The 13,606-nt window shown below is 41.8% G+C and overlaps 1 protein-coding gene and 1 long non-coding RNA gene across 2 annotated transcripts in view; one reads left to right on the forward strand and one right to left on the reverse strand.

Annotated features, from left to right (window-relative positions):
- Positions 1-6,311, reverse strand: part of LOC125164070 (uncharacterized) — a 53,750-nt gene extending 47,439 nt beyond the window's left edge. Inside the window, exons 1-2 of the long non-coding RNA XR_007151629.1 lie at positions 6,226-6,311; positions 2,176-2,354 (exon numbers count right to left, since the gene is read on the reverse strand). This is a non-coding gene — a long non-coding RNA (uncharacterized LOC125164070). The remainder of the gene's footprint in view (positions 1-2,175; positions 2,355-6,225) is intronic.
- A 20-nt stretch (positions 6,312-6,331) lies between these two features.
- PAPSS1 (3'-phosphoadenosine 5'-phosphosulfate synthase 1) overlaps positions 6,332-13,606 on the forward strand; it is a 105,379-nt gene continuing 98,104 nt past the window's right edge. The window contains exon 1 of the mRNA XM_047856517.1: positions 6,332-6,486. Coding sequence (XP_047712473.1) covers positions 6,427-6,486 — 60 coding nt within the window. The 5' untranslated portion in view covers positions 6,332-6,426. The remainder of the gene's footprint in view (positions 6,487-13,606) is intronic.

Consider the following 13,606-nt stretch of genomic DNA (forward strand, 5'->3'; position numbering starts at 1 on the left):
TTTACTGGGAGTACCTGAAAGGGTTAAAATACACTTTGCTCTGGGTTTCCCAAGTTTTATAGCTCTTTGGTTTAGATTAAAATATTTGCTTTGTTCTTCTCAGTTTTGAATGACTTTTGGAATATTCAAGGTTACGAGGGACAGTATCTCAGATATGTAGGAATGCACATTCATTATTTAGAGCAGTAGTCCTCAGAGTATGGGTCCTCTCTTGCTAATGGCTTTGCCTCATATTTACCTGAGAGAATAAAGTCCCTCAGTGGAAAGTCCCTCATCTTCCACCTCCTATACAATGGGTTGGCATCTGTGCCTATCTTCTCCTTTTACTGTATTTTGCAGGAATTACCTACTCCCTGTCAAAGGCCCAGCTTCACTTGTGCCCTGGATTCCAACCCCCAAGGGCTTCCATCCATCAGTCACCTTTGTTCTGTGTTGGGTCATTCTCATCAGCATGCAATTTCTGGGTTAGCCTTTTCTTTTTTTTAATATCCTACCTTGATTCTGTATTGTCTTTCAACTATGTCTCGTTTCTCTTCTTCTTTTTTAAGCCAAACATTTTTTTTTTAATTTATTTATTTTGAGAGAGAGAAAGAGAGAGAGAAGAGGCAGAGACAGAGGGGGGTTGGGTGGAGAGAGAATCCTAAGCAGGCTCCATGCTGTCAGTGCAGAGCCTGATGCAGGGCTCAAACTCACCAACCATGAGATCTTGACCTGAGCTGAAATCAAGAGTCAGAGGCTTAACTGACTGAGCCACCCAGGTGCCCCTAAGCCAAACATCTTAAGGGCTGTTCCTACATGCTCACTTCATTTGACCTCTAATTCAGTCTTAAAAATTTTTTTGTATGTCTATGTCAAAATTATATATCCAAATAGTTTAGAGTCAAATAATGCTATAAGGAATTTTAAGACAAAGAGCAAACCCCTGGTCATCTTCCTCTCTTCCCCCAATTTTCTTGCCCTAGGGGCAACCACTCTTAAATCTTTCAGGTAAATCTCTTGGTACGTATCTCCATATCTTGAAATAATAGGTGTATTGCTATTCTTGGTCTTTATGTTTTAGGCAGTATCTATTGGTTTCACACCATAGAAAATGAAGATTTATCTATCCCTCTTTCTTCTGGCACACATGCGCACACACACACACACACACACACTTCTTTCATCCCCTTAACCACTCCATGTGGTGATACTGCAATTTTGTTAAGGTTTTATTCATAGTTTATATTATTATGACCAAGTATGTGTGATTTAAAGCTTAGCCAAGTAGTAAAACTATTACCATTCTTCCTTTCCACCATGATAGTAGTACTCTGGAAATAGTTTCTTTTTTTCTCTTTCTTCGTGTGTGTGTGTGTGTGTGTGTGTGTGTGTGTGTGTGTGTGGCTTTCTTTGTAGAGTTCTTTATTTTTTTTTCTCTTCTTAAAAATAAGTATCATCTTATGTGAAAAAGAAAAAGTAGAGAAATGCACCCATGCTTTTTTTTTTTTTTAAGGAATACTTCATTAAATGGTTATATCAAATACTTCTGGTGCCGCATGCATATTCCCTCAGCCCTTGCTATTGTAGAAAATATCATCTTGACTTCCACATGTGAATATACCTCCATTTCTTTGCATGAAGGCTTTCTTTGGGACCAGTGCCCTCTCTACCTATGGGCATTGCAATCCAAAATTCCAAGGGATGAACACTCTTCTCCCTAGGCGGCATCCTTGAATAATGACTCCCCAGCTCTCTCCTCTCGGGTAATATATTTTGAAGCATGTGTTCAACACTGTTTCTTAGAGTTACTCAGTGGGATTAAAGTGAGTTACTCACAATGGCTGCTTTATTGACTTCCTTCATGTATCATGTTCCCACTCTACCAATGGTGTTTCTTGGACTCACCTCCCAAATAAATAATGTGTACTCAAATCCTTCTTTCCATGTCCTGCTTCTTAAACAACACAAACTAAGATAATTAGTGCTGAGTATTTCCTGTTATATCACATTTTAAGGTACATTATGTCTGGTGTCCCAGTTTTAGAAGATGCTAAAATTGATAAGTGGGTGCAGATGGTACCAGCCTGATCTCTCCATTATAAAATTCCCTTTCCTGCCTGTATTAGTCAGGGTTTTCCAGACAAACAGAACCAATAGTATAGATAGATAGAGATTTACTATAAGGAATTGACTCACGTGGTCATGGAGGATGAGAAGTCTCAAGATCTGCAGTTAGCAAGCTGGAGATCCAGGAGAGCTGATGGTATAGTTCCACTCCAAATCCCAAAGCCTGAGAATCAGAAGAGCTGATGGCATAAGTTCCAGTCTGAAGGATAGCAGGCTTGAGACCCAAGAGCCAATGTTTCAGTTCGAATCTGAAGGCAGGAAAAGACCAATGTCTTAATCAAGGAAGTAAGGCAGGAGTTCCCTCTTACTTGCAGAAGAGTCATCTTTTTAGTCTAATCAGGCCTTCAACTGATTAGATGAGGCCCACCCACATTATGGACAGCAATCTACTTAGTCTACTGATTCAAATGTTAATCTCATCCAGCAGTACCCTCACAGAGTCACCCAGAATAATGTTTAACCAAATATCTGGGCACCCTGTGAACCCATTCGGGTTGACACACAAAATAAACCATCACACTGTCTTCCACCTAATACTTTTAGCAGACATTAATGATTATTGCCTATGTTAATTGCCTCATCAGGTGCTTAAAATGGTGATTTTTAAATGCCAACATTCCTTCTGCATTTATTAACTAGAATTCTATCAGTATGAACCTTTCCTCATCAGCTATTTGATTACTCTGAAATACAGTTTGTACAGAAAGGCTGTGGTAAATTTGTCCTTTTTGATGACTTACTTTTCTAAGCAGTTATCACTAATACAACCACAAACTCCTTGTCAGTGTCTGAATCATTTTCAGTATGGTCATTCCCATAAGATGCTATATTAATTTTATCTTCCTAAACTAGGCTCTCCAAGGGCCTTCTGACTTCTTGGAGAGCCTTCTGACTAATTATCCTCTAGACCTGGTACATGGCAGTCATTCTCAGATCTTCCTTCACCATAAATCTGGGAATTCCTTTTGACTGTTTCCTGTGTGGAAACATCTATTTTCTGAATGCCCTCTTTCCATTAGGTGGAGCACATCCTCCAATATTTCCTTGAGAAAGGGTGTATGATAATTCCAAATTCTGGGTGGGAAATGCATTTCTTTTGGAACTCTGAAGGTATTGTTCTATTTATCTTCTAGCCCTCAGTGTTTTTCTTAGTACCTTCAATTCATTTTCACTCCTGATTCTTTGTTTTTGAACTGTCCTTCTCCTTTGAAGTTTGTAGGATTTCCAGGCAACAGTACTATGCATTGTACATTCAATTTCTATCTTTTGAGCTGGACATTCAGGGAAAGACTCCAGTCCTTCACTTCTAGAAAATTTTGTCTAATGATTTACTTAGTTATTTCCTCCTATGATTTTTCTCTTTCTGGAATTTCTAATATGTGGATGTTGGATTTCCTGGACTATTCCTTTAAAAATTCTATTTCTATTTTTTGGGGATTTTGCTCTGCATTCTGGAAGCTATCTTCACCTTTTCTTCCATTTCTGTTATCTTGTTTTTAATTTCCAAGAGCCTCATTTTAATTCTGAATACTTGTGGCATTGCCATCTCACTGATAAATCCTTCAATATGTAACTCTAAAATTACTCCTTTCAAAAATATAACAATGTTATTATCACCAAAAAATGTAACTCTTTACTATCAAGAATCCAGGTACTCTTCAAATTTCCTCTATTGCTGTGTACATTAAATATTCTTCTCTATGTGAGTCAGTCGTGAAATAAGTTTCATATGGTTCAATTGCTTAATACCTCTCTTAAGTTTTCTTTTAATCTTCAGTTCTTCATTTGTTTTTTTTTTTTCCTTCTCCTTTTAATTTAATTATTGAAGAATCAGGTCCTTATGTAGAGATTTCCACAGTTTGGATTTGGCTGCTTGCATTTATGGTGATTTGTACATCTTTCCTCTGCATTAACTGTAAACTGGTAATCAGATCTGAAGGCTTGATTAGAATCAGGGTTGAATGTAAGGGGCATTAATACCACAGGAGGCAAAGTGTCATCAGGAGGCAAAAAAGTTCTGATGTCCTTTATTGTCATGATGTTAGCAGCCATGAGCAGCATTGTCTTTATACATTATTTCATTAGAAGGTACAAAATGGTGATATTATAATTCCATCTTTCCTTCATCTATTAGCTGTATTTCTACAAAGAGAACTTCCTCTCATCAACTTTTTTCATTACCTTACTTACAGTTAGTGCAGGGAAGGCAGGGTAAATTCTTTCCTTTATCAGTTTCAAAATAATGAGTTGGCTCAGTAGCATCCTCCAAGGGTAGCAATGAGTTGTCTTTAATTATAATCATTATGAACACGGACATTTAAACATATTTGGCTTATTTCAATACCTTATAGTTATTATCCCTTTAGTGCTCTAATCTAATTGTACCATCTTTGACAGGAGAAAACTTCTTAAAGTTGGCTTCTGAGTCCTTTTGACATAATTCTAGTGGGGTTTTTTTTTGTTGTTGTTTGTTCAATCCTAGTGTTTTTTGATGATTTCCTTGTTTCTGGTTTGACAAGATGTTGCAGGCTCATTTGCATGACTGATGTCTGGAATCATGAATTTGAACTGAGAGTATCAATATAAAGTCATGATGTATTTTAACCCTAAAAATGTCTTTCATTGGGAAAAGCTCACAAATATGGACTGAGAAGCAATGAGTACAACTTAAAGCCCAGATTGTGATATCTTTATACCATTTCCCTTTAAATACCATTTCCTAGGACTCCTTGAAGAAATGGCTGGGGCGCCTCAGTCTCAGGTCATGAGCTCATGGTTTAGGGATTTGGAGTAACGCATGCGCTGTGAGCCCAGAGGCTGCTTTAAGATTTTCTGTCTCTGTCCCTGCCCCGCTCTTTGAGAATTGAGAATTATATCGAAATTCAATTCTATATACAGACTTCAAATTAAACACCCCTTAGAAAAAGCTACAGGGAACCAATGAATTGACATTTTATGTGGTCAAGTAAACAAGGTTGGATTTAAAATTTTATAAGTACCACTCTGACAGCAATTCAAAAATGGAGTAACATGTGTGTGAGCAGCAGCCACACAGGTGGAGGGTGCTCAGTTAAGGGGATTAGTTGTGATTCATCTTGAATAGGGGGAAGGCCTAACAAACGGCAGTAACAGTGGGGGAAATAGACTGATTTGCTACTTATTGAGAAGCAGTACCCTCAGGTCTTAGTGATTGAAGATGATGTGGTGGGCGGCGTGTGGGAGGGGGCAGGCGCAGAGTACTATTTCTGTGCCTGTAGCAAGCTTTGGAAAAGCCCTTAGAATGGGGGGGGGGGAGTAACTCGTGGAAGAAGACCTCCCCCCCGCCCCCATTTTCCTATGAACTGGTCCTATAATAATTAGGTGAATTTGAGAATGTCCTGCACATGTGGGCAGTCTACCCTTTGGTAACCAGCAGCCCTCCCTAAGCCTGGAATTCAGTCCTCTAAGACTTTTCGGAAAAACTAATAATATAGGGGCCCTTTTGGCCTAGCGGTTGAGAATTACTGGACAGAAATCTCCTGATATGAAGCGAGGTCTCCAAGTGGGGAAGGAAGCACCTTGCAGATGACCACTAATCCCAGTCGAGATATTAATTATTGATGACCAAGGAAGGGGCATTGACTGTTTCTTGAAGTTACGCGTTGAGCAGAATTTTAAAGCCACCAAGCGGAACGTGTGGAAAATAAGCTGTTCAGTAAATCATTTCTTCCCTTTGCGAGGCTGGAAAATCCCTTTTTAAATGTGGCCAGGGTGACAAGGATACAGAATGGGCAGACAGAAGACTGGTGGCCGCGCTTATGGAGGAAAAGTCAGAGGGGCAGGAGACTCCATCAATGTCTCTTTCCAGCCAGCATCAGCTGCAGGGAGCCAAGAACCTCCCTTGCCCTTCCGTGGGTGGCCCGCGCCTGGGACTTGGCTCCAACCTCAGCGCCTGCGCAGCACAAGGCGTCAAGCCCGGGAGAGGCCAGGAAACTTCCACGACTACCTTCCCAGGCCCCGCCCCTTCCTCAGAATCAAGAGGGAGGAGCGTCGTGCGCGCTCGCACCGTTGCAAGCGCCAAAGCCCCACCCCAGCTCCTGCCTAAGGTTCTGGCCCGCCGCTTCGCCCCTCCCCACATACCTCTGCTCCAGATCCATTTCGGAGGCGCAACCAACGCGCCACGCAGTAGGAGGTACGAGCACGAGCCCGTGCGTACGTAAGCGCGCGCCGACTCGGGCGCAAGGAGGCCCCGCCTTTTCGTCCCGCCCCGCCCCCGTCGGCCTCTCCTCCGGCTACTCTCCTGGCGTTTAGGATCCCGGCACCCGCGCGCGCTCTGCAGCTATGGAGGTACCTGGGAGCCTGTGCAAGAAAGTCAAGCTGAGCAATAATGCACAGAACTGGGTGAGTCGGGGCAGAGAAGCGAAGGAGGCTCTAGGGAGGCTCTGGTTGCAGCTCGTTTCGGAGCCGCTCCTTCCCTCCCGCCTCCTCTGCATCCTCCCTGGAGCTCGGGGGATGGTACCCGAGGCCCGGCGCCTTCCAGCTGGGGCGGTGGGGGGTGCCAGACGGGCTGGCGCGGCGGGGGTCTCGAGCTGGGCTCTGTGTGCGGTCCGACCCACCCTTCGTGGGAAGAATGAATGCTCCCTTACCGTGCTCCTCGACTCAGATGAGACCTCGCAGAAAATCTTTCGGGAATGAGCTGACGGCTACGGAAGCGTGCACCCCCGACAGGGGATGCTTCCCGCATCTCTTGGAGTGGCCAGAAGGTCTGCAGAGGAGGCGAAGGCGGGCGCATTTTCATTGCGTTCGTGGTTTTCCTTGGCTCTGCCAGTGCATTTATCCCAGGTTTGGATCCATCGCCACGTCTTTCCATTTGCGACTTTCAGTGTGAAGGGAGAGTACCCAACAATGTGGCCATTCATGAGTTGAGACTGCTCTGAACTGAGGTTCTTTGTGGCTCAGTATTAAATCGGAATGTTTGACAAATAACATGGAGTTTTAAGGACTCGATTCCTGGAGACAGTAAGGTATGGGTAGACTAATAGTTTATAACGTTTAGCAAGGACTGCCAATTGGATTTGATGGTTAAGTGCTGTGTCCTCAGGAGGTTGTTTCCTTCCTTATTTCTTTGATGAGAAACAGCCTTAAGATATTGTAAGTATAGAGCAGATTGAGGTGGGGGAGGGGGAGGTGGTGTCCAACTTTGGAGTCAGGAAAGGCGCTGGTTTTAAGTTTAGATGGGTTTTTATTTCACAGTACAATCCGATCATGAGGTTTAATTTTAAATGCAACCTCGTAAATCATCATTAACCTTGATGAGTTAAAAAAAAAAAGCCATTTCAGGCAAATATTCATTTGATGTGAGTTTATCATATCTGTTGTTACTTAAGATTCTCACCTGATTCCTTTCTTCTTTTAATTATTTAATCTTATGTGATAAGGAGGGAAAGGAATAAAAGGTAAATTAGAACATTGGAAAGAGCACTGGACTACTGGCCTGGTCTCTGGTTCCAGCTTTGCCATTTAGTAGCTGAGTGAACTTGAGGAAAAACATTCTATTTCTTTAACCCTTAGCTGTCTTAACAAGGGTGTAATAGTGTGCACTTCTCTAGGTTGTTTCGAGGAGCAAAGAAGATAATGAATTTGAAAGCGCAGTGAAACCACTACCGTGTAACTTGGTGTGGCTCTTGTACCTCATGGTGTTTTTCAGTTCGTGAAATAAGGTTGGCTAAATTAGGGTATTTACAGATGATTTCATTTACACCATCCATAATTTATTTTTTAACTGTTTGCCAAATAGGTGTTCATTCTTTGTACAGACCTTTGCCACTGATGGAGAAGATGAAAAATGAGGGACTCCATGCTTTCCGGCCAGGTGCTCATGGCCTGGTTGGGGCTGGAAGTGGCATTTGCCAGGTGATGAGTATTTCAGACCACAGTGACTAGTGCAAGACATGTTTTATCGCAGTTTAGAAGGGAGATTTGTTTATCCTAAATGTTTGGGTAAAGTTTATGGAGGAGAAATGTGCCCAGATTTGTGAGGCAGAGAGGAACTGTATGAATAAAGGCTGGAAATAAGAATTAATAATAATACTATTTTTTATAGAAACAAGGAAACCTTGTTTAACCACTCTGGAGAATTTTTACCGAGGAGTGGAGAGAAGTTTGAATGGGTAGGGTGGGGCTAGGTTATGCAGTTGTTAATGTTAGCTCAGTTAAGACTTGATTCCTTGGGAGATTTTTGGTGAGGCTAGAATTTTTAATTTTCTGGGCCTTATAAGTCTTTTTTTGCCCCAATAGAGAACATCCGTCATATTTTCCTTTCACATACTGAAGTCAGCTGATACACACAAGTCTGAAGAACCCATACTCCTTTAAAGTTTCCATCGCATGATGAAATTGGATTTCCAGGAAGGTTGGGCTACTGAGGAAATTAGATACTGTTAGAGCCTAGATGTGGAAGTCTTAGAAAACAGATAGGGTTATAGTGAGGTCTAAATGAACTAATAGATTTAGAGCGTGCTGGTACATGAACACTGTTTAAGTTGTTCTTGGTATTGATTTATCCGATGCGAGGGTGCAAAGGGCCGGGTTAAAGCGCCTGTGGGAATAGCAGAATAGATGCATTAAAAACACACAAGAAGAGTAAGAAGGAGCTGACTAACTAGAATTAGGGAATGAAAGAGGGAGGCGTGTTAAAAGTTGGATCCTGAGGTTTTAATCTTGAGAAATGGGGAGAAAAGTTGTGCCGTGCTGGGAAATTGGGAAGTAGGCTGGAGGCTGGGGTAATGCTGATAAAAGTTAAACACTGAAGGAGAATTTACTGTGTGTCCAATACAGTTTTAAATGTCTTGCTTAAGTTAACTTACTGAATTTTTGCAACATTTCTGAAGTGGATATCATGAGAGATAGTCATTTAAAGCTGCCTGGGCTCAAATCTGGGCTCTGCTCTTTACTAACCACATAACCTTTGGCTAGTCACTTGATTTCCCTGTGCTCACCTGTAAAATGGAAGCGTTGGTCTCACTGGGATGTTGTGAAGATTTAAAGGAGCTAATATATGAGAAATGCTTACAGTGCCTGGCATATAGTAAATGTTGTGTATAGTTCTTATTTTTACAGTTATCCCATTTATTACAAGTAGTGTTTTCATATTATAGATGAAGAAACTGAGGCACAGCGATGTCATAGAGTTTCTTAGTGGTGGATCCAATTTTAAGCATGCTGCACACGCGAGACAGCTTTTAGTAGATATGCTCTCCATAGGAATATAGTGAGAGCCACATAATGTAGTTGAAAATTTTCTAGAGGGTCCATTGAAGAAAAAAGAAACAGGTTGAAATAAATTTGATTAATGTCTTTTATTTAACCCAACATATTTAAAACAGTCATTTCAACATAAATGTAACTTCAATACTATCATAACATAAAATTACTAAGATATATTACTTAAGGGTGTATTTTACACTTACACATCTCAATTCAGACTAGCCTCATTTCGAATACTCAGTAGGGACACGTGGACAACATGATAGGGACTGAGGTGGGTTAAGATTGGAAATAAAGATTTGATGATTAAATTTGAGTTAGAGAATGAAGAGAAAAATGAGAGACTAAGTCCTAAGCTTTGGGTAGTATCACCTGTGAAGGAACAGGTAAGAGAAGGGGCTTCATGAGAGCTAGGAAAGACCTAGGAAAATATAATGTTCTGGCATTGGGGGCATTATTTAGTATTAGAGGGAGATGTCTCCATACATCTACAAGAATGGTTAAAGAGAAATCAGGAATAAACTTGCTTCGTTAGCTTCCTCATACCTCAGTCTGACAAAGGATCAGATGAAATGCATTTCATTCTCCATCTGAGTGAACCTTTCTATACTGAAACCAGCTTTTTTCTTTTTTTTTCTTTTTTTAGGTTTTTTTATTTTGAGAGAGACACAGACAGTGTGAGTGGGGGAGGGGCAGAGGGGGGGAGAGAGAATCCCACGCAGGCTCCACGCTCAGTGCAGAGTCTGACATGGGGCTCGAATTCGTGTAACTGTGAGATCATGACCTGAGCCGAAACCAAGAGGACACTTAACCGATTGAGTCACCCAGACGCCCCAATGTGGGACTAGCTTTTATCTGCCCTTAGGAGTGTGTGAGTTGAGCTGAGGGAGATGTGGGGCACTCGGTTCAGGTCCAGGGGTTACTCACCCATTTGGTAGAATCATGTTGGGTTGAATTCCTTGCTTGGACCTGCCTTACTGGGGAGTTGGAGCCTCCAGCCCACGGAGTGGTCTGACATTCAGAAGCAACCTGTAGTCTCATTCTGGTTTGCCTTTCCATACTCCTATCTCCTGCTACTCCCCAAATTTCCATAGCTCCATATCTCCAGCCCCAACTTCTCTTCTGTACCTTTCATCCTCATGGTTTTACACAAGCCTTTCCTTGTGCCTGGGCTGCATGTTAACCTTTGTCACTTCCTAGAATCTTCGCAGAGCTGTGGGCTTGTTTATCATACAGTGGCCCTCCCTCCTGTGTGCGCACCCTCTTACACATTGCTGAATTGGGTATGCATCCCTGTATTATGTTGCATGCTGCCACTATCACGTATTATGTAGTGATATTTCATTACAGATGTTTTGTGTCTACACTGAGCTTCTCATATAACAAGATGGGGATAAGGAATATGGTACATAGTAAGCTTGGGTGCTTCAGACATTAAAATCCTTAGATAACATTAATATCTCTGCACAGCTTTAGAGAATATGCTTCATATGTGGTAGGATTCAGATTATAGTTTTGTCACCACCTGTGTGATCTTGGGCATGTTACCGTAATACGTTTGTGCCTCATCCTCAAAGGTAATAATGTGAATAATAAGATACAGCTTATGGTGGACCTATATCTCCACTAGGAGATAGTGCATATCTCCTAGGGTTATAGTGCGGTTTATTTTTTTAAGTTTATTTATTTTGAAGGGGTGCCTGGATGTCTCAGTTGGCTAAGTGGCTGACTTCAGCTCAGGTCATGATCTCGTGGTCTGTGGGTTTGAGTCCTGCGTCGAGCTCTGTGCTGACAGCTCAGAGCCTGGAGCCTGCTTCCGATTCTGTGTTTTCCTCTCTCTCTGCCCCTCCCCTGCTTGCTCTCTGTCTCTCTTTCAAAAATAATAATAAACATTATAAAAAAATTTTTTTTTAAGTTTATTTATTTTGAGAGAGTGTGCACATGCACGCATGAGCGAGGGAGAGGCAGAGGGGGAACCCTAAGCAGGGTCTGTGCTGTCAGCACAGAGCCCCGTAGGGGTGGGAGTGGGGGTGGCTCCATGTAACAAACCGTGAGATTGCAACCTGAGCCAAGATCAAGAGTTGGATGCCTAACCAACTGTGCCACCCAGGTGCTGCTGTAGTGAGGTTTAAGTAAGTCAGTATATTTGAAATACTATAGTGATACCTGGCACATGAACAATATTTAAGGTGTTCTTCTTATTTTTTATTATTAATTTTTTATTTTTTTGGGGGGGGGGAGGAGGGAGAGAGAGAGAGAGAGAGAGAGAAAATCTTAAGCAGGTTCCACGCCCAGTATGGAGTCCCATGTGGGGCTTGATCTCACAACTGTGAGATCATGACCTGAGCCGAAATCAAGAGTCAGATGCTTAACTGACTGAGCCACCCAGGTGCCCCCTTGTTATTATTTATTCATCAAATATTTAACACCTACTCTGTGTGTGCCTTTGTTCTAGGTGCTAGGGATGCAGTAGTAAAAAGACAGAGAAGGTATTGTATTCTACCTGGGAAAGAGTTAATTAAAAAGAAAACAAATAAATGAATGAGATAATTCTCCCTTTTACCAGTTCTACCTTTTTTGAGCAGTTTGTCCCATACACTGTTAGATGCCTTTCACAGAAGGCCAGTACCTCATTCTGGATTTTGGAGGAGACTGAGGTGGAACAGAACAGAAACATGCATGCAGAACACCCAGCTTATGAAGGGCCGAGGCAGAGGCCAATACTTTCATTCTTCAGAGCATTGGCCTGGCCCTGGTCAGGGGCAGGTATTGATCTGCTGCTGGAAAAATTGCCTAAAGAAGAAGGAAAGCTGGATTTCCACCAAGAATGTACTCTTACGAATGTTGACTAACAACAATAACAAGAACGATAACAAGGTCTGGATCTGTGTTGTCGAATCTGATAGCTGCTAGCCACCTGTGGCAACTTAAATTTAGTTAAAATTAGTAAAGTAAGAGATTCTTTTCCTTAGCTGCACTAGCCACATTTCAGGCACTCCACTGCCTAGTGGCCAGTGTATCGGACAGTACGGTATAGAAGATTTTCATCATCTCAGAAAGTTGTATTGACAAGGCATGTCTAGATAGTAACTTTGGGGTGGCTGCCAGCATTTCTTCTACTCTCTGTGTATTTATGTATTCATGTATTCATTTTTACTCTCTTTCCAGGGCAAGAAATTTTGAGAGCTAGTGGCTACTTTGGAATCCTAGTTCTGGGTGATTCTGTAGCCCTGGCTTCTGGCATGATACCTGGCAGTATTAGCTTCCCCCTCAGCATACTTGTGTCTCTACATGTGAATTGTGAAATAAACTTTCCCAGCCTGAGCTCTGTTACATTGAATTTTGAGAAGTAGTTCTCTACTCTAGTGGCTCTCAACCAGATAAGATTTTGCCACTTCCAAGGGGGTGTTTGGCAGTATCTGGAGACATTTTTGATTGTTAGCGTGTGCCTGTGCTGGGGGTGCTTCTGGCATCTGTTGGATAGAGGCCAGAGATGCTACTAAACATCTGACAGTGCACAGAATGGCTCCCACAACAAAGAATTATCTGGTTCAAGGAGTCGTTATTGCTGAAGCTGAGAGACCCTGTTTCTCCGCTTTGTTTTGGTAAGAAAAAGGGAAAGGAAATTGCATAGCTCTGATATGCAAAATTAGGAATTTAAAGTAAGATCCAGTTGATAATAACATTTTCTTATTCACCAGCTTGGAAGTTACCATCTTTTGCTCTTTTTTTTTGTATGTTTATTTTTGAGAGAGCACACACGTGTGCACGCACACCAGTGGGGGAAGGGCAGAGGGAGAGGGAGACACAGATTCTGAAGCAGGTTCCAGGCTCTGAGCTGTCAGCACAGAGCCCCCGCATGGGGCTCGAACTCACCGTGAGATCATGACCTGAGCTGAAGTCGGACGCTTAAAATTCCCAACTCTGAATTGTTTTGAAAGCAAGTTACTAAGTAATATAAATGAAGAGAATAACTTTTTTTCTTTTTTGGTATTTACCTAAGTGGTAATTATTTCTGTGAAATGTCCTTTTCTAAGGATATAATTCCTTACTGAGTGAGTTTTGACCAATAAAAATAGTGGGAATGTTAGACATTATGTATAGAAGTCCAGTTTCAATTTAAATGAATGTAGCCATTGTTCTGTGTCTTCTTTCTAGTTTCCTTGATGTTTGCATCCTTTCTCTGTGTCTTTATCTCTTGTATGTTTAAGGTTTTTTTTTAGTATATTCAGAGTTGTACAACTATGTTTAAGTT

The sequence above is a fragment of the Prionailurus viverrinus genome, chromosome B1 (assembly GCF_022837055.1).
Source record: "Prionailurus viverrinus isolate Anna chromosome B1, UM_Priviv_1.0, whole genome shotgun sequence".
NCBI classification, from domain to species: domain Eukaryota; kingdom Metazoa; phylum Chordata; class Mammalia; order Carnivora; family Felidae; genus Prionailurus; species Prionailurus viverrinus.